This window comes from Eretmochelys imbricata, chromosome 11, assembly GCF_965152235.1.
Source record: "Eretmochelys imbricata isolate rEreImb1 chromosome 11, rEreImb1.hap1, whole genome shotgun sequence".
Classification (NCBI taxonomy): domain Eukaryota; kingdom Metazoa; phylum Chordata; order Testudines; family Cheloniidae; genus Eretmochelys; species Eretmochelys imbricata.
In genome coordinates this window covers 34169302-34196714 of record NC_135582.1, presented here as the reverse complement: position 1 = coordinate 34196714, position 27413 = coordinate 34169302, and the positions used below count along the sequence as shown (strand labels likewise).

Sequence of the window (27413 nt, the reverse complement as noted above, 5' to 3'; positions counted from 1 at the left end):
TGCACAGCACCTTTTTTCCCCCTAAAGCTTCTCACCCCTCCCCCCCGCCACACACAGAATACATTTCACACCCCCTGCACCCCAGTTTGAGAAGCTCTGATACAGTCCCAACCTTTAAGCCAATAGAGCTGCACTGACAGGGAGCATAGGAGTGGGGGGAAATGTGCATGATGAGCCTGACCTATTTCCAATCCCTGGGAATCCAAGGGCTTTGTGGGCTGGGTCTGAATGCTGTCTGGGGAAGGGGAGATGATGTGTGGGGAACTCTGTGAAGTACTCCTTGGAGTTTTCCTCGCTTCTAACCGCTACCACTTGGCTAGGTCTTTTCCTTTGCATGTGGAAAACTGTTGTTGCATGTGGTAAGCTCCCTTCACTACTGTAACCATGAATATAAAGTGGGCAGAATTTATTTTCTGTAAATTGTCATATATTGCACTGCACAATTGTGTTGTATAGTGTACTGTCCCAAACAGCAAATGAAATGAAGCACTAAAAATAGCTCATTTCTGTGAAATCCATATAGACAAAGTGTGATTAAAATCCTCCAGAGGACGTATGTTTAGCACATGGCAGAATCCAAAAATTGCTGCTAAATGTACTTCTGAGTTATTTGCAGCTCTGTGTTTTGGTTAGCAGAAATTGTCAGCTGCATTATTCAGCAAATGCATTGTGTTATACCTGTATTTATTTGTGACCATTTTCTCTTTCACTAAACAGAGCTTTAGAGAGTCAGGAAAGTCCAGCAGGGGCACTCAAAGTTTGTGCCAGTGGGTTTGCTACTGACATCTTGCCAGGACCCAGTGGGCAATGCCTACTTTGCAGGTAAATATTATATTCTTAAATTAATTCACAGAACTGTAACGGTACTTGCCTCTTCCTTGACACAGGAACACAAAATTTGGTTTTGGTTTGTTTATGTTTGAGTTCACTAGTTATAAAAATTTACAATTCACCAGCTTTGCCCTTCCCTGGCATTTACAAGTATTGGGATGCCATGGACCATAGTTTAGAAAGTGACAAGTCCACTTTTATCCCATCAGCTCAAGCAAAAAAGTGAGTTCAATAACTAACACATACTACTGGAGAATAAAAGTAAATATAACAGGGAGGCTTAATCTTCCAGTGCAAGTATTTGTTTGAGACAAAAGATAAATGTGTGTTTTTATGTAACTAGAGTGAAAGAACATGGAAAGCAAGCTGCTTTTCAAGAGAGATTGTCTGTGGGAGAATCCCAGAACATCCAGTGCCAAGAACATCCAGTTCTCTTGATGAAACCAGCAGTAGAACTGACTTACACAACGGTTATGTTAAGTGATAATGAACAGTATTGTACCATAGAGCTCCGGATTTCTGATAGTATTATATACATAGAAATACATGTATTCAACATGGGAAGGAAATCAGAGATCAGAACAATACCTTACAGCAGGGGTGGGCAAACTTTTTGGCCCAAGGGACACATCTGAGTATGGAAATTGTATGGCGGGCCATGAATGCTCACAAAATTGGGAGTCGGGGTGCGGGAGGGGGTGAGGACTCCGGCTAAGGGTGCGGGCTCTGGGGTGGGGTCAGAAAAGAGGAGTTCAGGGTGCAGGAGGGTGCTCCAGGCTGGGACCGAGGGGTTCGGAGGGCGGGAGGGGGATCCAGGCTGGGGCAGAGGGTTGGGGCGCAGGAGGAGGTCAGGAGTGCAGGCTCCAAGGCGGCGCTTACCTCAAGCAGCGGAGGCACCGCCAGGCAGCCCTGTGCACTGCCCTGTCCACAGGCATCACCCCTGCAGCTCCCATTGGCCGCGGTTCCTGGCCAATGGGAGCTGCGGGGACAGCACTTGGGGCGGAGGCAGCATGCGGAGACCCCTGGCTGCCCCTATGCGTAGGAGCTGGAAGGGGGATGTGCCGCTGCTGCCGGGAGCCGCATGGAGTGGGGAAAGCCCTGGACCCCGCTGCCTGGCTGGAGTGCCGGAGGGAGGCAAGCCCCGGACCCCGCTCCCCAACGGGAGCTTAAGGGCCGGATAAAAACATCTGGAGGGCTGGATGCGGACCCCGGGCCGTAGTTTGCCCACCCTTGTCTTACAGTGTGGTTATTAGAAAAGTGGCTGTGAAAATGGTACCTTACTGCTGTATTTGATTTGCTGCTACTGTGTCTTCTGAGTCACGCATGACTATTTTACGGACAGCAGCGAAGAACCTATAGAGATGAGGCAGAACAAACTGTGTTTTGTCTTTCTCACTAATACATCAGCAAAACTACTTGCTATGTTCTGACTCTTCATACTTTATTGTTGGTGATGATTTATGATAACGTCCCAAGCATGAAGAGCATAATTTGATTTTCAGACACAAAGCTGAGCTGGAAGTTGGAAAATTCATGTGGTTTGACCTGATGTGATTTTATGTAGAAGACAAAAATGAAACAGATATTTTTACCCAAACATCTTCAAACAGGAAAAGAATTAAGGGAGAGAAAATGAGAGATAACTAGAGACCATAACAGTATAAAAGAGCAAAACAACAAATGAAACCTGTCAGCCTTACTCACACAATTGACTTAACGTTACTAACATGAGTAAGAATTTGACTCTCATTAAAAGCAGCAACAATCTACAAATGCCAATGTATTTATGACATTTAAGGGGAAAAACAAATAATACATGATTCAAAAACTGCATGAAAAGAAATTTCATTTCCATGTGGTCAAATTTGTGGTAACACAATCCTTAGTGCAAAATGTGACTCCTGTGAGACAGGAAACTGTAAATTTCTTCTAGGCTGGGATAACAGAGATTTAATTTTAAATTTGATCAGTTTCACCTCCCATTTAAGTAAGCCACAGTCAGCATTTTACTGTGAAAAGTAAATTAAATTGAAAAGTACATTAAAAAAACACGAGTTAGAGAAATGAGCAAGAATAATGGGGCCAATTTTTAAAATTATTATTTCTATCACTGCCATAAATGTGCATTACGCTTAATACCCAAACATGAAAAGACATGGAGTGTCCAGCTAGAACCAGGGAGGGGGACTCCGGGGTGGGAAGGCCATATAATATGAACCAGAGTGCAATGAACAGTATTAGTCCCTGCTAATGGACCACTCCAGTCAGCATAAGTTAAAGCAGCCATGTAGCTACTCTAATGCATGCTGGCCCCCAGCTGCTCCCAGGATCTATGAGAGGAACAAAGGCTTAGAACCAACTTTGCCTCCCACCTCTTCAGCTGTGCTGAGCATGAGCCCAAGAATGCTTTATCCAGAAGAGTCTAACTGCACAGTGAAGGTGCAAAAAAGGGTGTAAATTAAGTCCACATGTGTAAGTAACTTTCAAAGATGTAAATCCAAGCTGGGACTCAGTGGTGCAGAATTGAAAACTGCAGAATGGAAATGCAGACACTTCTACGGACCTAGCATTCACTACTATGAATGGCCCCATTATGAAATTGCAACTGGGCCCTAAAACAGAAACCAGTTGCAGACACCAGGACTGGATAAGTCAAAAGGATATGACTGATAGTCCTGGAGCGCTGCATAACCCAGCTTGCAGAGGCCAACAGGGCCTTGAAATGGCACATAGGGAAATGGAGTCACATAAGGGGCTTCCTCCTGCATACACCACAGGAGAGCCACTCACAGTAACAGTTCCTTTGAATAAAAACGGCTCCATCCTCACTCCAGTGAGCAAATTGCTTGAACGGATGTGGGAGGAGGCAGGATCATGACCCTCCATCCTTCACATTAGCTCATAGAGCAGGGTTGATGCACTAGTGGAAGCAATCTGAAAGCCCACAGTTTCTCCCAGGGTCCCTCGTGAGGCAGCGTGACTGCCCTGCCTGCTATCATAGAATCACAGAATCATAGAATTTCAGGGTTGGAAGGGATCTCAGGAGGTCATCTAGTCCAACCCCCTGCTCAAAGCAAGACCAATCCCCAACTAAATCATCCCAGCCAGGGCTTTGTCAAGCCTGACCGTAAAAACCTCTAAGGAAGGAGATTCCACCACCTCCCTAGGTAACCCATTCCAGTGCTTCACCACCCTCCAAGTGATAAGGTTTTTCCTAATATCCAACCTAAACCGCCCCCTCTGCAACTTGAGACCATTACTCCTTGTTCTGTCATCTGATACCACTGAGAACAGTCTAGATCTGTCCTCTTTGGAACCCCCTTTCAGGAAGTTGAAAGCAGCTATCAAATCCCCCCTCATTCTCCTCTTCTGCAGACTAAACAATCCCAGTTCCCTCAGTCTCGCCTCATAAGTCATGTGTTCCAGTCCCCTATTCATTTTTGTTGCCCTCCACTGGACGCTTTCCAATTTTTTCCACACCCTTCTTGTAGTGTGGGGCCCAAAACTGGACACAGTACTCCAGATGAGGCCTCACCAATGTCAAATAGAGGGGAACGATCACGTCCCTTGATCTGCTGGCAATGCCCTTACTTATACAGCCCAAAATGCCATTAGCCTTCTTCGCAACAAGGGCACACTGTTGACTCCTATCCAACTTCTTGTCCACTGTAACCCCTAAGTCCTTTTCTGCAGAACTGCTGCCTAGCCATTCGGTCCCTAGTCTGTAGCAGTGCATGGGATTCTTCCATCTGAAGTGCAGGACTCTGCACTTGTCTTTGTTGAACCTCATCGGATTTCTTTTGGCCCAATCCTCTAATTTGTCTAGGGCCCTCTGAATCTTATCCCTACCTTCCAGCGTATCTACCACTCTTCCCAGTTTAGTGTCATCTCCAAACTTGCTGAGGGTGCAATCCACACCATCTTCCAGATCATTAATGAAGATATTGAACAAAACCGGCCCCAAGACAGACCCTTGGGGCACTTCGCTTGATACCAGTTGCCAACTAGACATGGAGCCATTGATCACTACCCATTGAGCCTGACGATCTAGCCAGCTTTCTATCCACCTTATAGTCCATTCATGCAGCCCATACTTCTTTAACTTGCTGGCAAGAATATGTGGGACACCGTGTCAAAAGCTTTGCTAAAGTCAAGGAATAACAGGTCCACTGCTTTCCCCTCATCCACAGAGCCAGTTATCTCGTCATAGAAGGCAATCAGATTGGTCAGGCATGACTTGCCCTTGGTGAATCCATGCTGACTGTTCCTGATTACTTTCCTCTCCTCTAAGTGCTTCAGAATTGATTCCTTGAGGACCTGCTCCGTGATTTTTCCAGGGACTGAAGTGAGGCTGACTGGCCTGTAGCTCCCCGGATCCTCCTTTTTCCCTTTTTTAAAGATGGGCACTACGTTAGCCTTTTACCAGTCATCCGGGATCTCCCCCGATCGCCATGAGTTTTCAAAGAAAATGGCCAATGGCTCTGCAATCACATCCGCCAACTCCTTTAGCACTCTCGGATGCACTGCATCCGGCCCCATGGACTTGTGCTTGTCCAGCTTTTCTAAATAGTCCCCAACCACTTCTTTCTCTACAGGGGGCTGGTCACCTCCTCCCTATGCTGTGCTGACCAGTGCAGTAGTCTGGGAGCTGACCTTGTTTTGTGAAGACAGAGGCAAAAAAAGCATTGAGTACATTAGCTTTTTCCACATTCTCTGTCACTAGGTTGCCTCCCTCATTCAGTAAGGGGCCCACACTTTCCTTGACTTTCTTCTTGTTGCTAACATACCTGAAGAAACCCTTCTTGTTACTCTTAACATCTCTTGCTAGCTGCAACTCCAGGTGTGATTTGGCCTTCCTGATTTCACTCCTGCATGCCTGAGCAATATTTTTATATTCTTCCCTGGTCATTTGTCCAATCTTCCACTTCTTGTGAGCTTCTTTTTTGTGTTTGAAATCCTTGCTGATCTTACTGTTAAGCCAAGCTGGTTGCCTGCCATATTTACTACCCTTTCTACATATCGGGATAGTTTGTTCCTGTAACCTCAATAAGGATTCTTTAAAATACAGCCATCTCTCCTGGACTCCTTTCCCCCTTATGTTATTCTCCCAGGGGATCCTGCCCATCAGTTCCCTGAGGGAGTCAAAGACTGCTTTTCTGAAGTCCAGGGTCTGTATTCTGCTGCTCTCCTTTTTCCTTGTGTCAGGATCCTGAACTTGACCACCTCATTGTCACTGCCTCCCAGGTTCCCATCCACTTTTGCTTCCCCTACTAATTCTTCCCAGTTTGTGAGCAGCAGGTCAAGAAGAGCTCTGCCTCTAGTTGGTTCCCCCAGCACTTGCACCAGGAAATTGTCCCCTACACTTTCCAAAAACTTCTTGAATTGTCTGTGCACTGCTATATTGCTCTCCCAGCAGATATCAGGGTGATTGAAATCTCCTATGAGAACCAGGCCCTGCGATCTAGTAAGTTCGTTAGTTGCCTAAAGAAAGTCTTGTCTGCCTCATCCCCCTGGTCTGGTGGTCTATAGCAGACTCCCACCATGATATCACCCTTGTTGCTCACACTTCTAAACTTTTGTTAACTGCAATGTTGACTGCACAACCCAGCCCAGAAATCAAGGCAGAAAGCAGGGGAATGTACAGTGGACCCTCCTAGCCTTGGAATCTATATCTTTCCTGCTAATATTTCTCATTGGGGATCAGCTACTGAAGATATTCAGCTGTGCCCCTTGGTCACTCTCACTTCTATCCCTTGTTGTCTTTCCCCTATATTAACAGAGGGAAATTTCTTTTTGCAAAATCACTTTTCTGTTTGCATTACCTTCTGGAAGCTTTCCTGAAAGAGTCTGCAGAAGCTCATATGATAGGTTCATCTTGGAGAGGTTAGATCATTGCAATTCAGCCTCTCCTGCCTGGCTCACCAAACATTACACACCCAGACTGGGGTCTCTTAAAACTGGAGAGGTTTATTAAACTTAGACTAAGCCAAACCAAACCAAACCAAGCTTGCACAAGGCCCACTGCTTTAACGCCTTTCGGGGCACATCACACTCTACCGGGACCTCCTCCTGCTCATGTCAGATGTGTCCCCTATGATCTCTTCAGCAGAGCACCAATCCTTAAAGGGAGAGGGCACAGAAAAATAACGCTGGTGTTCCACCCAGTTCTGAAATAAAAAATTCATATTCAAATCCTTTCACAAATATATTTTAACTTGTGAACACTACATGTAAGAGATCCACTGTATTGGCTGCAGATGAAGAGGGACATTGAACATTATGGGTTAGTCTTCACGGCAGTGTTAGCTGAAGGTACAACCTGAGAGTTGCTCCTAACCCAACTCCCATTCTCACACACAGAAATCTCTAGCTCAAGGTAAATGGTGCTTTAAACTTGATCTAGTTGGCCTGTTGGGTGGTCTGGATTGAAGCTCAAGTGCTGCTGATGCTCGAGCTAGTAATGCAGTGGGGACTAGTCCAGGCTGGTCATACAATCACTCTGTTCAGCTTGAGTGTTGTTTTGCAGTGTGATCACTCTCAATCAATCAAAACTAATTAAAGAGCAGGGTTGACAGTAGAGGGGTAAGGGGGAAAAATGGTATCAGGGTCCCCCAAAATGTCTGTGCAAATAAAGTACTGATATCTCCATTAAAAAAAATGACTACAAGCAAAGAGATGATGATTTGTGTAGTGTGAAATCTTGCACCTAGTCACAAACTTTTCCTAACCGGGTGGAACTGACAAATACACCCCACACATTATTCCCTTTTTACCACAGATTATTTCACAGATATGTTTTTGTGAAGCTTCTCTCTTAGAAGCCTGTTATTGAACCCTGCTGCAGTGAAGATCTGCATATACTGTGGATGAAATAGGAGGGGGTGGGGTCCTAGCAAACGATGTACTGGGGCCCCAAATTTCTCTCCACAGGCCTACTCAAGAGAAGTTAAATCTAGTGGAGACAACTCAAGCTAACACTGCAGTGAAGACAAGCCCTAAGAGACTAGAGTCAGTACATGTAACAAGCAAAAGAAACATCACCAACCTACCAGAACTCCATTTAGTTAGAGCAAAACCGTTTGAGCTATATCAATAGATTTCTTGCACCTAAAAAGGATGCAAAGAAGGATATGAATACATTTTATTCATAGTGGATCACTTCACTAGATTTGTCCAAGCCTACTCTACCAGTAACAAGTCAGGCAAGACTTTAGCAAACAAGGTCTTCAATTATTTTGGTTTTAAATTTGGTTTCCCAAAGAAACCAAAATGAGGGGTTAGAAAATAATTTATTCCAGTTACAACACTAGTGCAAAACTGAAACATCTCACACAATCCCATACCACTCACAAGGAAATGGGCGAGTAGAAAAGCTGAACTGAATTCTGCTGGCTATGTTGAGATCCTTGCCAGAAGACCAAAAGTCAAACTGGAAAGACTTTCTTAATAATCTATGCCTATATCGGTACACAAAGTGAGGCTACTGGATTCTCACCCTTCTACTTCTTATATGGAACTATCACCATGTTTGCCCATTGACATTGTATTTACTTTAGGTACAAACTCTGAGTCTGCACCCAGAAACCATAAAGATTATGTTGAAAAAAGCAAATATCATATGTAAGAAGCTTATGAAGTGGCATCAAAATCATCTCAAAAATCTGCTCATCATAGAAAGAATCACTGTAATTGGAAAGTGAATGGTGCTGTCCTCTGACCAGGAGATAAAGTACTTGTTAGGAATCTTTCTAAGAGAGCGTGACCTGGCAAATTAAGATAAAATCCTTGTAGTACTTGAAAGGATAGTGCAGTCTATGAAGTAAAAGCAGAAGAGAGAAAAAGGATGTCTTAAGAATTCTTCACTGCAGACTTTTACTCCCCAGTGACTTTTTACCTTTGGATAGAACACTATTCTTTAAAGCACCACAGAGGAAAACAGAGAAACTGAGAAACTGCTAATTAAACTGCTATAATATTTGTACCAGCTGTTAAAATACACAAATGCCAAAATGGAATAATTGAACTGGAAAACAGTAGAGTACAAGTGGACCAAATCACCAAACAATCCAGACATTTGAAGTCATCTTACTAGAGAGAAAAGAGCCCAAAAGACAGTAACATATGAATGTTTAGACACACTTATTATCAGTGTCTAAATCCCACTGCTGAGCTAAGTGAATGCACCACCTAGGGGGATGTCACCATGTTTGTTACAAGCTATACCAAGTACCTATTTCTTATCCTGTATTGTATCCAGGATTGAGGTAACATTGGCAAATGAAGTGATACTGATTTATTATAAAAAGAAAAGGAGTACTTGTGGCACCTTAGAGACTAACCAATTTATTTGAGCATGAGCTTTCGTGAGCTACAGCTCACGAAAGCTCATGCTCAAATAAATTGGTTAGTCTCTAAGGTGCCACAAGTACTCCTTTTCTTTTTGCGAATACAGACCAACACGGCTGTTACTCTGAAACCTGATTTATTATATGGCTATTGTTCTCAATCAAGTGTTTTATAGTTTGGGATAAGTTAATATGTTTTATTTAGTAGATTTTTGTTTTCTAAATAGCTTGCCATAGGCTCAGTGACTCTGAATTACATGGTATAGCATTGATCTCATACAGGAACTGTTATTTCATATCATAGTCACGGGAACTAGGGGTATGGGATGTGCTGCAGCACCCCCGGGTTCCCAGCTGCCAGCCCTGCAAGCCCAGGGTCCCGGCCTCAGCCCTGGGGGTGGGAGTGGGGTGGACAGGGATAAGGGGGCTGGCTTTCAGCACCCCCACTATTAAAAATGTTCCAGCGCCACTGCATAACATATAAACTTTTTTTGGAACGTTAACTGTTCAGGACTGGCTAGTCTGTCAGATAGTGGAACAATAATTGCCATAGAAAATTACTGCTTGATTGATGAAATAAACTGAAGAAAGATTTCGGAGTTCCCACCATTGGTACCAGTACTTATAGAAAAAGAAAAGAGACAAAGACACACTTGAGAATGACTGCTGTGAGTTTGTGGAACTCATGAACTACTAACAATAAGTCAGATGGATGAACTGAATTATATATTTTGTTAACAGAAATATCAGGATGACATTACATTTGTGAAGCACTCATAAGTTAAAATATGTTTGTAAGACTATTTTAACGTGAAATTTGTGTTTAAGAACTGGGTGAAATGCCAGGCTATATTTGCCTGCATCAGGTCCCTTTAAGGATTGGAGCTGTGCTGAAGAGGTCAAAGAGAACACAGCTGCGGTGAACAAGTGTGGTCTCAGTACAGTGTGATGTTTCTCCTGAAAGTCTCTCCAACAGTGGGGCTCGCGCAAGTTGTGTTTATGGGTTGTTGGGATTTTTTTGGATCCTAAGTTTAATACAACTCTCCAGTTTTAAAAGAGTCCATGGTCTGGGAGTATAATACATGCCAACTCCAAACTTTCATAAATTATGAGATTCATTTAGAAATAATGAGATTTAAAAACTAATAAATCATATTTTTGGTGCATCTTCCTCTTTTTCAGGAAATCTCTGCCCTTGATTAATCCCACCTTAGTCCGCTCATATCATTCAAAATACTGCTGCATAGATCTTTTCCCTAGCTCATCACTTTGACTGTTTTCTGCCTCTCAGCATCCCTCCACTGGTTCCCTTTTCTCCACTGCATCAAAAAAGCTATTTATTTTCACATTTATGGCCTTTTGTGGCCTATCGCCTCCCTACTTACCATCTCTTAATCACTATCACATTGTCAGTTCCTACCTCTTACCAGCCACGGATGCCAGCCTTCATCGCTCTCTTGATAGTTTCTCCCATGTTGTCCCACACATGGGAGGTGCTCTCTGGATACACAGAATCATAAAAAGTAGGTCTGGAAGGGACTTTGAAAGTTCAAGTCCATTCCCCTGCACTTAGAACCAAGTAAAACTAGACCTTCCCTGACAGGTGTTTGTCCAACCTGTTCTTAAAACCTCCAGTGATAGGGATTCCACAACCTCTCTCGGAAAACTGTTCCAGAGCTTAACTATCCTTACAGTCACAAAGTTTTTCCTAATATATAACCTAAATTTCTTTTACTGCAGATTAAATCCATTATTTCTTGTCCTACTTACAGTGGACATTGAGAACAACTGATCACCTTCTTTTTAATGGCTGTTCACATATTTGAAGACTGTTACAAGGTTCCCGCTCAGTCTTCTTTTCTTAAGACTAAACATGCCCACTGGACTCTCTCCAGTTTGTTCACATCTTCTCTTAAGTGTGGTGCCCATATTTGGACACAGTACTCCAGCTAGGGCCTCACCAATGCTGAGGAGAGCAGGACAATTACATCTTGCATCTTGAATATGACATTCCTACTAATACACCCCAGAATAATATTAACATTTTTTGCAACTGCATCACATTGTTGACTCACATTCAATTTATGATACAGTGTAATGCCCAGATCCTTTTTAGCAGTACTACCATGTAATCAGCTTTTCCTTATTTTGTAAGTGTGCATTGGATTTTTCCTTCCTACGTGAAGTACTTTGCACTTGCTTTATTGAATTTCATCTTGTTGAATTCAAACCAATTATATAATTTGTCGAGGTCATTTTGAATTCTAATCCTGTCCCCCAAAGTGCTTGCAACCTCAACCAGTTTGGTGTCATCTGCTAATTTTATAAGCATGCTCTCTATTCCGTTAGCTAAATCATAAATGAAAATATTGGCTAGTACCAGACCCAGGACAGACTCCCTGCGGAATCCCACTACATACATCCACCCAGGTTGAACTGACAGGAAACTATGGATAATTACTCTTTGAGTACAGTCTTTCAACCAGTTTTTGCACCACCTACCTTATAGTAATTTCATCTAGACCACATTGTCCTGGTTTGTTTTTGAAAATGTCATGTAGGACCATGTCAAAAACATCACTATACATCAAGATATCACATCTGCCCCCACCCACCTACTAGGCCAGTAATCCTAACAAAGAATTCATTTGTGCAAAATTCAACAGTTTATTTAGACAGTGGTTACAAGAAAGGAAGTTTGGTGGTTGTTCACAGTTTACATGAGGCATAAATGGACTTTGTATGACTGGTAATGTACAAACAACGCCGCTCCCTGCTGAGGTACAAATGCCCTCTAACACCCATTCTAGCTGACAATCATTGCAGCCCCCTATCTATTTTTCTCTGCACTTTCTCCATGTTTTCAGGGGAGATAAAACAGAACTTAAGACTAAAACATTGATCAGTTTTGTTTTGCACCTTATAGGGAATAGGTGAGCGCCCATTCTCCCCTCCAGTATTGCTTGCAAGCCCCTCCCACTCCTGCAACACTTGGGGGAGGGGGGAATAACTTCACAGCGTATGTCACTGGTCTGCCCTTTGCCTTTTTGAATAAAACTATTTTCTGCCTTCTAGTCACCCTCCTAAGTGCAACATCATCAAGAGTCAGCACAGCCTAAATGGATGTAGAGGGGCTCTCTATCCAGCTCATCCTTGAAGCCCCCTTGCTTAACCCCTCTGACAACACAGTAGCACCTGCAATGCACAAACAAAACTGCAAATGCAAACCAGGAATATAATTCTAACCCCACCCCACCTCCAAACAGCGTAATAGCATATAGCACAAACAGGAATCCCATTTCCAGCATCCTCTTCGCACAAGACCACTTACTATCTTTGAGATTCCCCCAAGCCTGCAAAGAGCCTCAGGGAGAGGCCTATCTGGAATATAAACAATAAATGACTGGGGGTTTTACCCCATATTCCTACCACCACAGCATCTGCAACAGCCAGATCATCATGGGCTGGGCCTCTCTATCTACTGCTGTGAGGCTAGCCAATCTGAGGGGATGAAAAAGGAAGACTTGAAACAAGTTGTTTTCAGAGTGCATGTTAGAGTCCCAGAGAAAAATAAGATTGGTGTAAAGGTGGAGGTTGTACGTGAGGAGCCAGAAGGAGAAAGAAATGCAGTTCTTCCATTCATCAAAATGTTTTGTATTAAAACCTGGATGGAGACACACTGGTCTGACCCAGTATGGTCATTCTTATGTTCTTAATAAAGTGAAGAATTTCTGGGTAGGTGGTCACGATAGTTCTCAGTTTAAAGACATTGAGTCTGTTGTCCTTCTGCTCATGCAGCAGTGCTCTGTACAGGAGCACTTTTAACTTTTCCCCCAATACAGGGAGTAGAGAGCTTGTTCACTTCTGGCCATAGAGCTTACACAAAAGACAAATATTTTGTATGTATGCTAAGATGAATATATGTGTTAATAAAATTTCTTTAGGGTGAGTAATCAGCTTCACAGCTGAAAAAAAACCCACATAAATTATACTTGCATATTCAGATTAGAATAATGCCACCTGTCTTGTGTTTGGTTAGTTGTTGAACAGATTGAAGTGTTCTGCTTGTCTCTGAGTAGTTCAGACCTTCATTTATTCCAATGTCTCTATTGTTCACCTTTTGCATCTTAGACTTTAATAATTCCTTCTTTCATACCAGATTGCTTCAAAACATTTGCTAATTTGTTCTCATCACAAAAGTCCTCATTTATTTTTCTGACATACTTCAGAGCACTGTGCTTTATCATTCAGTCTCATAAAACCTATTTTTCTATATCTTTCTTCTTGCACCTGCTAGTTGAACACTCCCTATCCTTCCTGTTGTGTATTTGGTTGTCATAGTAATAGAATCTTGTTGTTGCTATGGCAACTGAGTTAGATTATTAGGGGATAGCCCATCCAGTTTTGGCTGGTTGTTGGTTAGTTCAGTGTGTGGCAATAAATGGCTGCTTTTCAAGGTCTACAGCTCTCTGCGTCTCAAGTGATTTCTTCCTAAAACTGCTCCCACAAAGATACAACTCTTTCATTCCAGAGAATACAGCCCCACCTTCTGTTAAGAAGGAATGCTTTTAAAGAAAATGGGTGCGGTTGAGGGTGCTGATCATCTCTCGATGCTTATTCAATTCAGAATGAGTCAGAAGTTAGGAGAGCATATGTGAAATTGCCCCCTAAGTGGCCGGTTTGCTCTTATGAGCCAGAATGTGCCCAGTGACTGAACAGACATGCAGAGGAGGGACAGGGCATTGGAGTGTCCTCCTCCCCGTGCACCCCAATTGGGCACCATTGTGACATTGTGATCATGGAGCCCAAGGGCTCTGCAGCACTAATCATATTCATTAGAGTGGCTCAACCATAGTCCCATTTCTCTCCACACCAACAAGCAGAGCATCCCTAGTTGCTCTGGGAGACTCTGTGCCTCCTGAACTTCTTGCTGTGGCAGCATGACTGCACCATCCCCAGTACAGGGGGATTACCTGCCACAGTGAAGTTCCAATGTGATCTTTGCCGACTCTAACTTTATGAAATCCTTCTTAATATTCTTGGTGCTGCCAGATGGTATTGTTGTGCCAGCACTCACTCATTCTTATGCATGAAGAGTTGCTGATGACTTTTGGATCTGGGGAACACTTTATGCAACTCAGCTGTGTTTTTATTTTAATTTTTGGAAATATTAGCACATACATGTACCTAGGGAACATACAATGGTGTGAGGTAGCTTTATCAGCATGAGTTTATAATGGTCACATTACTCATGAGTGAGTTATGCGGATCATCCCAAATTAACACCAAAAAGACTCTTATGGTACATTTCGAAAATCTCTGGTACGTTTCACCAGAATTTTCTATATGACAGATGTGTTACAGAGAAAATGTATTAGTAATGTTTTCAAGATACAAAAATATGCACTGGGACTATTTCTTATATCTCTCCCTGTATAGTCCCAGGTGCTTTAAAGTACCCAAGGCCAGATTTTCAAAGCTGCCTAAAGAGATGGATAGGAGCCAAGTGGGGGGCAGGGGATTGAAAGTGCATTAGTAGGTTAGGCACTGAGAGGCTTTTGAAAATCCACTAGGTGCCTGCCTGCATCATTAGGCACCTAAAAACCATTGACAATCCAACCCAAAGGTCCAGTTCTAACAGGTTCAGATGAAAGGCAAAAATTAAAAATAAACACTTAAAAACTACTTAAAATGCTTTTCTAGAGTTAAAAAACAGGACCACTTTAAAGTCAGATATCTCAGCATCTTCCAGGGCTAGAAGAGAGTGTTAGGACCCATTGTTAGCCTAGGAAACTAATCCGAATGGTACAAAAGGTCCTGGCTTTTTAGCCCTTCAGGGAAATGAAATATTGGACTTTAAAGTTATGGCATTTTTACATATGGGAAAGCTATCTCTGACCCAGGCATGAATCTTGTGTGGCCTTGGCTTTGGGAAGGGTAATTTGTGGGGAAGATTCCACATTTAGTTGCAGAAGGAAGAAATGTTTTTGTGTCAGATTGAGTTTTTTAAAATCCAGCTGCTAAAGAAAACTGCTCAAAAGACTTAAAAGTGCATAGGTTCCCAAACTGTGGGTTGCGACCCCATTTCAACAGATGGGGTCATGGGTCCAACAGACAATATTCACCAGGGGGGATGATGCCATCTGCCCCTGAACGTGTTTGGGCTGCTCCACAAACTCCACACCAGGAGACCACCATTTTGATCTACAAAATGGCAGCCTCCTCACAGCACGACCTTGCACCATGGACTCATTTTTACACAAAGTATCATCTTTAACCTCCAGCAGTGAGTCTAGTGATGTAGTTATGAATGAAAAACAAGACTCTAAGAAACATGCTACAAATATGACAAGGCTCTCTTTGGTTATGGCTTTACCAGTGTTTTGGTCAAGAATGAAGAAAGGCCACAACGCCTGCTATGTCACACAGCAGCAGATCTGGAAAACACTAGTGGAGCATCTGAAAAACACAGATGCTTTTGCTCTTCAAGTTGATGTGAGCACTGAGGTTTGTGATGCACCTTTCTTGACTTTTGTTAAATTCACATGGGAAGGTGCAATTCTCGAAGACATTCTGTTCTGTCTCCCTCTTCCTGGACACAATATGGCACAAGAAATGTTCAATGCACTACATGCAAGACAAAAATCTACCAGGTGACTGCATGCTGGGCTTTTGCACGATGGCACTCCATCTGTGGCAGGCCACAAAGAAGGCCTGGATACCTTGATAAAGAAAGTTGCTCCATCTGCTGTGTGGACTCACTGCATGAATCATAGAGAACAACCGGCATCTAAAGCACTGGGTCTAAAGCCAGAAGAATTTTTGCAACAGGTCTCTTCTATTGTGAACTACATTGAGATTCAGCCTCTTTGCCCAAGTCTGTTTGCAAAACTGTGTGAAGAAAAGGGATGAGATCATGAAGTACTGTTCTTCAACACTGAAGCTCATTGGCTCTCAAGAGGGAAAATACTGGGACTATTATTTTAACTGAGAGCTGAGCTGCATGCCTATGCAATGGACTGCAAAAAGAGTGAATCTGCGGGTTTTCTATGTGATCAAAAGGAGGATGTGCCTTCTTGCCTCAGGCATAGATGTATTTGGGAAACGGAATGAATTGAATTCAGGTCTGCAAGGAAAGTACATCCATATCCTTAACCTGAGTGATCAAAACATAGAATTCATGAAGAAAATTTGTTCTCTGGAAGAATAATCTATTGAGGACAAACTATGAACGTGTAGTATGCAGGAGTTCAGACTAGATGATCACGACGGTCCCTTTGACCTTAAAGTCTATGAATCCTTCCCATAGCTTTGCAAGTTCCTAGCTGAAAATGAAATTATCCAGCCTCCCACACAGGTGATGGCTGAGCATCTCAGCTGGCTGGAGGAACGGTTTACATCCTTTTTCCCCAACTTGGAGGTGACAAAGTAGGGTGGGGTGCAAAACTCCTTTCAGTGCAAGCCTGATGCTATGGATTTGCCAACAGCTGACATCGAACAGCTCACCAAAATTTCCTGAAATTGATTCTTGAGAGGAACATATGCCCAACTTTCTCTCCCAGGTTCTGGTTCATTGTCAAGAATGAATATCCTGCACTCTCAACACATGCCTTGAAACTCAGGGTTCCATTTGTATTTGTGTGAAGCTGGATTCAGCGCACTTACATCCATCAAGTCTTGGTATCCATCTACTGTTGATGTCACATCAGAGATTAGGTGTGCAATTTCTACCACACCGCTAGATTTTGAGAAGCTGTGTCACAATGCGGAAGCACAAGTCACAATAGAGAGTATTTAGTAACATACTTAATGTGTACATTCCTTGGATTCCTTGGTCACTGTGTTGCTTTGTTGGGGTCACAGTAGGTCTCAAAATGCGGACACACAGGGTAAAAATTTTGGAACTCCTGGATGAGTAGGATAGATTTTTGGCAGGTGATATGGATGTAGGTACATGATCAATTGCATAGGCACATGATGAATGTATTTAGCGTATGTCTATTAATTTCTCACATAGAAATCTTCACTACATGTATGGTATTACTTTTTGTCAAAACTTAATAAAAGTTAGGAAATTAATGAAAAAATATATAAATATAGACAAAGTTTCAAACTTTGGAATCTGAAGCTTCCCCTTCTTCCCCACTCATGCTATGTATATGATGTACACTGTAACCAATAGTACATCATTTTCTTGCAATTTCATATATAGGTTTTAATTGTCTGTGAAGCACCATGATAATTTTTTAAGAAAGAGGCTGTATGAAAATATTTTCTTTTGTGTTGTACTTCATTGCAGACTGAAAATTATCCTCTTCCATGCTTTGATTCATTTGTCCTATCATCACTTTTTGCTCTGGTTTTATCTCCATCCTCCATAATTGCACAGTACTAAGTAGGCCTCCCTACTTTTTCTCACCAGGAAGAAATATGAAAAGTTCTTCTTTACTAATAAAAAAAGAGCTTGTGGAAGGTAGAAAATTAGAACAGCTATTACTGGAATAGGTGATAAAACGGTCACAAAATTGCTTAGAATGAAGGAGAGCTGGCGCAGCTAGCATTCCTGCTGGGGCCTCCCAGGGAGCGCATGTTGCAGTTATATACCACAGTATACAGCACATTGTGACAGAAATGAGCCCCTCTTTTACTGAGCCCTGGTCTACACTACGAGTTTAGGTTGAATTTAGCAGCATTAGATCGATTTAACCCTGCACCCGTCCACACGACGAAGCCATTTTTTTCAACTTAAAGGGCTTTTAAAATCGATTTCTGTACTCCTCCCCCAAAGAGGTACTTAACACTGAAATCAACCTTGCCAGGTCGAATTTGGGGTAGTGTGGTCACAACTTGGCAGTATTGGCCCCCCGGGAGCTATCCCAGAGTGCTCCATTGTGACCACTCTGGACAGCACTCTCGACTCAGATGCACTGGCCAGGTAGACAGGAAAAGGCCTGCAAACTTTTGAATCCCATTTCCTGTTTGGCCAGCATGGCAAGCTGCAGGTGAGTGCAGATCTCAACAGCAGAGGTGACCATGATTGAGTCCCAGAATTGCAAAAGAGCTCCAGCATGCACCGAACGGGAGTTACAGGATCTGATCGCTGTATGGGGAGACAAATCCTTACTATCAGAACTCCGTTCCAAAAGACGAAATGCCCAAACATTTGAAAAAATCTCCAAGGGCATGAAGGACAGAAGCTATAACAGGGACCTGCAGCAGTGCCATATGAAACTTAAGGAGCTTAGGCAAGCCTACCAAAAAAACAGAGAGGCAAACGGCCGCTCGGGGTCAGAGCCCCAGACATGCCACTTCTATGGTGAGCTGCATGCCATTCTAGGGGGTGCAGCCACCACTACCCCACCTCTGTGCTTTGACTCCATCAATGGATTATCACGCAACAGGGATGCGCATTTTGGGGAAGAAGAAGATGAGGAGGAGGAGGAGGAGGAGGTGGTTGAAGATAGTGCACAGCAAGCAAGCGGAGAAACCATTTTCCCCGAGAGCCAGGAACTGTTTCTCACCCTGGACCTGGAGCCAGTACCCCCCGAACCCACCCAAGGCGGGCTCCCAGACCCGCCAGGCGGAGAAGGAACCTCTGGTGAGTATACCTTTGTAAATATAATACATGGTTTAAAAGCAAGCGTGTTTAATGATTAATTTGCTCTGAAGACTTGGCGTGCATTCGCAGCCAGTACAGCTACTGGAAAAGTTGTTAACGTGTCTGGAGATATAGAGCAGAAATCCTCCAGGGACATCTCCATAAAGCTCTCCTGGATGGTCACTCCTCATGGTCACCTGGCTGAAGTAGGGTAATTTTATTAAGGGGACATTCAAAGGTGGCCGTTCCTTCTGGGCTGTGTGCCTGTGGCTGAAAAGAAATATTCCCTGCTGTTATCCATGCTGTGGGGGAGGGGTGAAGCGATCACCCAATTCTCTGGGATGTGGGGGCGAGGGCGGCCATTCCTGCTGGGCTGCGTGCCTGTGGCTGAACAGAAATCTTCCCCGCTGTTAGTCACGTGGTGGCGGGAGGGGTGAAGTGATCATCCCAGAGAATTGGTGTGTGTGTGTGTGTGGGGGGGGGAGGTTAGTTGGGTTTGTGCTGCATGTTAACCCAAAAACCTCAGCCCCTCCTTTTAAATTGCCAACACATTTTAAATGGCCAACCCAATGGCTGCTTGGTAAGGGAAATGAGGGTGCTGCTGTTTGAAACCATTCCCACATGTTATGAAGCCAAAAGACCGTGACTTACCATGGCTGTCTGCAAGCCGAATTCTGTTACCCGGCCCTGCATGTGTGATCTTTCACACCAAACCGGCAGACCCTCAATATAAGAGGCAAAATGTGACCTTGTACCGAAAGCACATGTGCTATGTAATGTTAACAGCAAGGTTCACCGTGAAAGAGTCTACACATTGTTCTCCAAAATGTGTCTTTTTAACTACTACTTTCCCTTTTTTTCCCTTCCACAGCTGCAAATGTTTCAACACTCACACTATCATCTCCGGCCCAGAGGCTAGCAAAGATTAGAAAGCAAAAAAAAGCACTCACGATGAAATGTTCTCTGAGCTCATGCAGTCCTTCCACACCGAAAGATCCCAGCAGAATGTGTGGAGGCAAGCAATGTCAGAGTCCAGGAAAGCACAATATGAGCGTGAGGACAGGTGGCGGGTTGAAGATGACAGGTGGCATCAGCTTGCTGACAGAAGGCAGGAGGCAATGCTGAGGCTACTGGAGGATCAAGCTGATATGCTCCGGCGTATGGTTGAGCTGCAGGAAAGGCAGGCACACAGACCACCACTACAGCCCCTGTGTAACCAACCGTCCTCCTCCCCAAGTTCCATAGCCTCCTCACCCAGTCGCCCAAGAACAAGGTGGGGGGGCCTTTGGGCACCCAAGCACTCCACCCCCAGAGGACTGCCCAAGCAACAGAAAGCTCGCATTCAGTACGTTTTAAAGTGCAGTGTGGTCTTGTCCTTCCCTCCTCTCCCACCCCTCCCAGGATACCTTGGCAGTTATCCCCCTATTTGTGTGATGAATTAACAAAGAATGCATGAATTTGAAACAACAATGACTTTATTGCCTCTGCAAGCGGTGATTAAAGTGGGGGGGGAGGGTGGTTGGCTTACATGGAAGTAGAGTGAACCAAGGGGGCGGGTTTTCATCAAGGAGAAACAAACAGAACTTTCACACCGTAGCCTGGCCAGTCATGAAACTGGTTTTCAAAGCTTCTCTGATGCACACTGCGCCCTCCTGTACTCTTCTAACCGCCCTGGTGTCTGGCTGCACGTAATCAGCGGCCAGGCGATTTGCCTCAACCTCCCACCCCACCATAAATGTCTCCCCCTTACTCTCACAGATATTGTGGAGTGCACAGCAAGCAGTAATAACAATGGGAATATTGTTTTCACTGAGGTCTAACTGAGTCAGTAAACTGCGCTAGCGCACTTTTAAACGTCCAAATGCACATTCTACCACCATTCTGCACTTGCTCAGCCTGTAGTTGAACAGCTCCTGACTACTGTCCAGGCTGCCTGTGTGTGGCTTCATAAGCCATGGGAACAAGGGGTAGGTTGGGTCCCCAAGGATAACTATAGGCATTTCAACATCCCCAACAGTTATTTTCTGGTCTGGGAAGAAAGTCCCTTGCTGCAGCTGTTGAAACAGACCAGAGTTCCTGAAGATGCGAGCGTCATGTACCTTTCCCGGCCATCCCACGTTGATGTCGCTGAAACGTCCCTTGTGATCCACCAGTGTTTGCAGCACTATTGAAAAGTACCCCTTGCGGTTTATGTACTCACTGCCTTGGTGGTCCGGTGCCAAGATAGGGATATGGGTTCCGTCTATCACCCCACCACAGTTAGGGAATCCCATTGCAGCTAATCCATCCACTATGTCCTGCACCTTTCCCAGAGTCACTATCCTTAATAGCAGCAGCTCAGTGATTGTGTCGGCTACTTGGATCACAGCAGCCCCCACAGTGGATTTGCCCACTCCAAATTGATTCCCGACTGACCGGTAGCTGTCTGGCATTGCAAGCTTCCAGACAGCTGTTGCCACTCGCTTGTGAACTGTGAGGGCTGCTCTCATCTTGATATTCTTGCGCTTCAGGGCAGGGGAAAGTAAGTCACAAAGTTCCATGAAAGTGCCCTTACACATGCGAAAGTTTCGCAGCCACTGGGAATCGTCCCAGACCTGCAACACTATGTAGTCCCACCAGTCTGTGCTTGTTTCCCAGGCCCAGAATCAGCGTTCCACATCATGAACCTGCCCCATTACCACCATGATGTCCAAATTGCCAGAGCCTGTACTTTGAGAGAAGTCTGTGTCCATGTCCTCATCACTCTCGTCACCGCGCTGCCATCACTTCCTCACCTGCTTTTGTAGGTTCTGGTTCTGCATATACTGCTGGATAACGCGCGTGGTATTTACAATGCTCAAAACTGCCGAAGTGATCTGAGCGGGCTCCATTCTTGCCGTGGTATGGCGTCTGCAGGAGAGCAGGAGAGCAGCGGAGTGGCAGCGGAAGCGGCGGGTGGATGACAATGCTGACAGCAATATGGTGCCCGCATGGAAAAAGAAGGGAAACTATTGTCGGCTGTTGCTTTCACAGAGGGAGAGAGGGGAGAGCAAGGGGTAGCCTGGCAACAGATGGGGCAGTATGACTGCTAGCCGTCATCATCTCCTGGGTGCTCGCCACCAGACAGTGCAGTACAACTGTAGCCTTCATTGTTTCCAGGCAGACTGAATCTCCATGAGACGAAACTTAAGAAGAGAATGACCTGGAGTCACTCCCGTTTATGTCCAGGCACCCCTGACAGACCTCACTGAGGTCTGCCAGGAGCACCCATGTCTTCCCAGGCGCCCCGACCGACCTCACTGAGGTCAGCCAAGAGCACCCAGGAGATGACGATGACTACCAGTTGTACTGCACTGTCTGCTGCCACAAGGCAATGAGCTGTTGCTCTGTAGCAGTGCAGTACCATGTCTGCCAGCACCCAGGACACGTACGATGACGGTGAGCTGAGTGGGTTCCATGCTTGCTGTGGTATGGCATCTGCACGGTAACCCAGGAAAAAAGGCCAAAACGATTGTCTGCTGTTGCTTTCATGGGGGTGGGGCCTGACGACATGTACCCAGAACCACGCGCGACAATGTTTTTGCCCCTTCAGGCATTGGGATCTCAACCCAGAATTCCAGTAGGCAGCGGAGACTGCGGGAACTGTGGGATAGCTACCCACAGTGCAACACTCCGGAAGTCGATGCTAGCCTCAGTACTGTGGATGCACTCCACCGACTTAATGGACTTAATGGTCTTAAGTGGGGACACACACAATCGACTGTATAAAATCAATTTCTAAAAAATTGACTTCCATAAATTCGACCTAATTTCGTAGTGTAGACATACCCTGAGTAATCTAGGCAACACCACTTATAATTAGGAGAATGACTTTAGCATAAGAGGATTTCCCCTAAAATCAGAGGTTTGACACAGATTCCTTAGGCATCAGGAGAAAGGTAGCCACATGTAATATGCCTAATCTGGATTGCTATTCCACTCTTTTGCCTCTGCAGAACAGAGACTCACTGTCACTTATGCTGAATTGTGCCAAAGAGTGGCATTTTGTGATGTGCACATCAAAGGGTGTAAGGATAAAACTAAAACTCTATTTTTTTACTTGTGATATAGGAAAGGACACAAAGCTAGATGTCTTGGGGTGGAAGGGGCTGGGCAAACTTTTCAGCAAATCTAGCTCCCATTTATGCACCTAAATGAAATTAGGAAACTGAGTGGGAGCTGTTGGGTCCTGACCACTTTTGAAAATGTGGCCTCTTAGTTAACATAAGCTTTCAGTGTTTATCTATTAAAAATATACAACATTATGTATGCAGAAGTTCTTTCTTTAAAACATTTTAAACAACTTTGAACTCTATTTTTTAAAGAAAGGTTGTTTGAAAAAATATTTCTCTTACTATGCCTTAAAATATTAATCATGGTAAAAAACAAATACATTTGTATTAATAATGCATGTTTTTCATAGATTTGAAATATACAAATCCATACAAATCCATTTTAAGTGTATCTACATATACACTATATGCTCTTGTGGTAACAAATACATTCCAAACCAAGTCAGCTCATCCATTTTTCTTCATCAATATTAATTCTTCAATTCTTAATCCTCTATTTTCCTACTGAATTTAAGAAACACACTCTTATCTTTCTGCTTTTTCATCCCTGGTATATATGACTGTGAAAGATTTGAGTAAATCAACTTCTTTTATACAGACTTATAGCTTCACCACTTGTAATACACTGCTTCAAAGCTTTCCGCACAGATAATTTAAAATTCAGTCTAAAATAAAGGATCTCGTAATGATTAGTTTGCAACCTAAAATTACACTGGCACTTACATTTCCCCAATGAACTAAAAATATTCTTTTGTGCTACACTATGATATGGTTTCCATTTAGTATGAGCGGTTTGTTTCGCTAGCTTTTTCCTCTCTCCCAAGTCCCCAGTTAGTTGTCATCCAGATGTATGCATGAGGGCATATGTCAAAACAAACATATGGGAGTACCCACTTTTCTTCCCCTTTTCAATACATTTGGTGTGGGAGGGTGGCTGAGATCCTTTCATACTAGAAATATTTGATAAATATCACATTTCCCCACATAAATGCCTGTATTCCCCCTTGCATTCATTCTTGTTCCAGCCCCTCTCACAACAAAAAAACAGGGCATGATCCTTAGCTAGACACCGAGGCTGATCTCACAATATGACCTATGTCACAATACATTTACACTTTACAATGTCATGTAAGGACAGAGGCAAGATATAGACTCTGGATCAGATCTTAGGCTGGCGTAAATTCGCAATAGTTCAGGAGCAGGCCCTCTATTTCAATATTAGCACTACATTATGCGGTCTTGCTACATTTTACAGTAGCCAATTCCCCAGCACCAATAGTTTCCATCCATCTATATAAAGTGCCTATCTCCAAATAAATGCTCTAGAATGCTACAACACTACTAAAAGTAAGTATTTTCATATATTCATCCCCTAAACTTAAACACAATCGGAGGAAACTTCAAAAGATTTTTAGAACAGACCTGAAAGGCTTTGGCTTGCAATCCCAAAGCCCTATTGTTAATACTGACTAAAATATAAGAGGAGGAGAAGTATACATTGTCGTATTGATGTTTATTGTTCAAAGTTCCAGCAAGAAGAAATAAACCTTACCAAAAGGAGGAGACTCTCTCCCATCCTCTAATCCTGAATCTCGTTCCCTGTCTCTCTTTCTGTGTTTGTGTCCACGGTGTCTATGACGTCGGTGACTTTTTCTTCCACCTAGTGGCACATGAACTCCAATGAACAATGTTCGGTGACCTACAAAGAAAGTTACTGTTAAAAAAGTGCAGATGGCAAGATACAATGTCCTATTATAATACTGAAGTGTCACCGATACACAATTTATTGATACAGGAGAAAATCCCAGTACTGAATCTCTGATGCTACAATGACGAATCCCCTAGAGATTTATATAGAGAGAAAGATAAATTTGGGGTGTATTGTAAATTAACAGTAGAAAGATAGATGTATCTTCTTGAATTACATGCTTAATGAAATTACTCTGATTTGTTTGTGCTGGAGTTTTATGCAAGTTGAAACCATGTATGCACCAAATCCTGCCAACCATCCATATGCAGAACTCTCTGTGAAGTCAATGGAAATTTTGCCAAAAGGTTCATGATGACAGGACACAGAATGTATACAACAAAATCCCTGCACTTCCATAACATACTTTGTGTGCCCTATTTACAAATAATTAATGGGTAGCTTAGACTGGTTTTATTTCTACTGATATTTCATTAAAAAAAAATTAACAACGTCTATCTGACCACTACACCTATAGTCCTTGGCTGCTGAGCCTAAGAAATCCAGTTTTGCTGATCAAGCCCCACAGATTCACATATCTCAATTATATGACACAATAGAATAATAGCACGGTAAATCATTTCAAAGATAGATAATGTAGCATTCTGACGGGTTTCAGAGTAGCAGCCGTGTTAGTCTGTATTCGCAAAAAGAAAAGGAATACTTGTGGCCCCTAACCAATTTATTTGAGCATAAGCTTTCGTGAGCTACAGCTCACTTCATCGGATGCATTGTATCACCTGTCAGGGATGGTCTAGATCAGTGTTTTCCAAACTTGGGAGGCCGCTTGTTCAGGGAAAGCCCCTGGAGGGCCCAGCCGGTTTGTTTACCTGCCACGTGCGCAGGTTCGGCCGATCGCGGCTCCCACTGACCGCGGTTCGCTGTGCCTGGCCAATGGAGGCTGCGGGAAGGGCGGCCAGTACGTTCCTCGGCCAGTGGGAGCCGCGATCGGCCGAACCTGTGGACACGGCAGGTAAACAAACCGGCTGGGCCTGCCAGTTTGGGAAACACTGGTCTAGATAATACTAGACAAGCGCCATCCTAAGTTTGGGAAACACTGGTCTAGAGAAGACTTAGTCCTGCCTTAAGCGAAGGGGACCGGACTAGATGACCTCTCAAGGTCCCTTCCAGTTCTATGATTCTATGAATCACGAAAGGGAACAAACATGGGAAAAAAATCTGTCAACTCTTATTACACACTCTAGCCTCCTGAATTCACTTAATAGGAAATATTCTGGTAAGTGAATTTAGGAGGCTAAAGCATGTAGTAAGTCATGACAGATTCTTTTCTGATGTTTGTCCCATTTCATGATACAAGTGATACACTGCCATCTTTGAAATGATTTATTGTGCTATTATTCGGTTATGTCACATGACTGGGATATTTAGGAAGCTGTGTTTTCTTCTGAGATATATAAATATATACTTCTCAGATTGTTAACACCAAATGTGTTTTCTTTTCCCCTGGAAATGAACATAACATAGCTACTGGATAATTCTGCTCTGCTGCAATCATTTAGCTGTGTCAATCATATGAAAAGGTCAAGTACATTAAGCTGCTGTAGGCACGTGATCTGTAATCCCATGGAGACTAGCGGCAGAAAACACAGCAAGGCATCATTTGTCACAGTAAATGAAAGAAATTCAAGGCTGACAGGAATTCTCTGCAGAAGCAGAAACAAGCTGGAGAAAAACCTCCAGACACAATATTAAAATGTGGGTTTACTTCCTCAATTTAGTCTTTTATATAAAAACATTTAGTGGACAATTTGGAAGGCATTGTCACTGATTTAGGAAAAATGTCCTTGCATATTCATGAGATTTTCTGAAGAACAGCCATGACCTGAAGATGAGTATTTATTTTAGATTTTTCTTTGCCTCTTGTTTAATATTATGTTTTACTCCCAGAAAATGATTTACAGAGAACTGGTGCTTTTACATTATCTCAAACCCAATGCAATCAATAATGCATGAAATAAATAAAAATGTTATCATGAAGAGAATTTACTATAAAGAGCAACAGCAATAATGTATTTCTGAATATCTCCTTGGTAGGTATGATACAGAACGACATGTGAAAGAAAAGGCTGCCTTCTCAAAGATTTTAATCACTTCCAAAGGCTCAAAAAAATTACTTATTTTGATTTAGTAATTTAATCAGTTCCTGCTGCTTTGTAAAAGCGGGGGGGGGGGAGTTTATTCTAGTTTTGTGACAGTTAACTATTAAGAGAGGAGCTTGATCTGTGAAGTTCAAGGATCCAAATGCAGCTTCACACTTCACTTTATTCTGAAGATTTGGTTTCTGAGGTTTGAATCCAGGGTCATCTCTACTAAATAGGTTGGCAAATCAACAGCAAAACTCCAAATGGCTGAACTGCCCAGGTATCCTCTTTATACAGAGAATAATCCATTTGCATGTAAAAAGGAATTAGGAAACTGAAAAACTGACGGGAATAACAAGAACACACAACAATGGATCAAATTCACATTTGATTTAAGGTTGCGATGTTCCACAGTGGTACTCAGGGCTGTGAGGCACTATACCACCACCACCACCTGCCCTTATCATGAAGCAGTCTTGTCTGATGCTTGCTGTAGCTCAACCAACAGCTTCTAGCCACAGACAATACTGACTTCCAGGTCTCCACAGACCTCGCTATCTCCTGTGCAGGCTAGTGACAGATATACCAATCCCCAAGTCCTTCTGCCAGCATCCCCTTCTGTAGTATCCAGTGCCTGTCACTAGCCAGTCACAGAAAATGGCCAGGTAGGCTGCCTCCAAAGAAACTTCTTAGAGACTA

At 43.4% G+C, this 27413-nt stretch overlaps 1 protein-coding gene across 2 annotated transcripts in view; it reads right to left on the bottom strand.

Annotated features, from left to right (window-relative positions):
• The window catches only part of SLC4A10 (solute carrier family 4 member 10), a 204609-nt gene that overhangs the window by 118149 nt on the left and 59047 nt on the right, over positions 1-27413 (bottom strand). For both annotated transcript variants that reach the window (XM_077829536.1, XM_077829537.1), the window contains exon 3: positions 24418-24564. In XM_077829536.1, coding sequence (XP_077685662.1) covers positions 24418-24564 — 147 coding nt within the window. The remainder of the gene's footprint in view (positions 1-24417; positions 24565-27413) is intronic.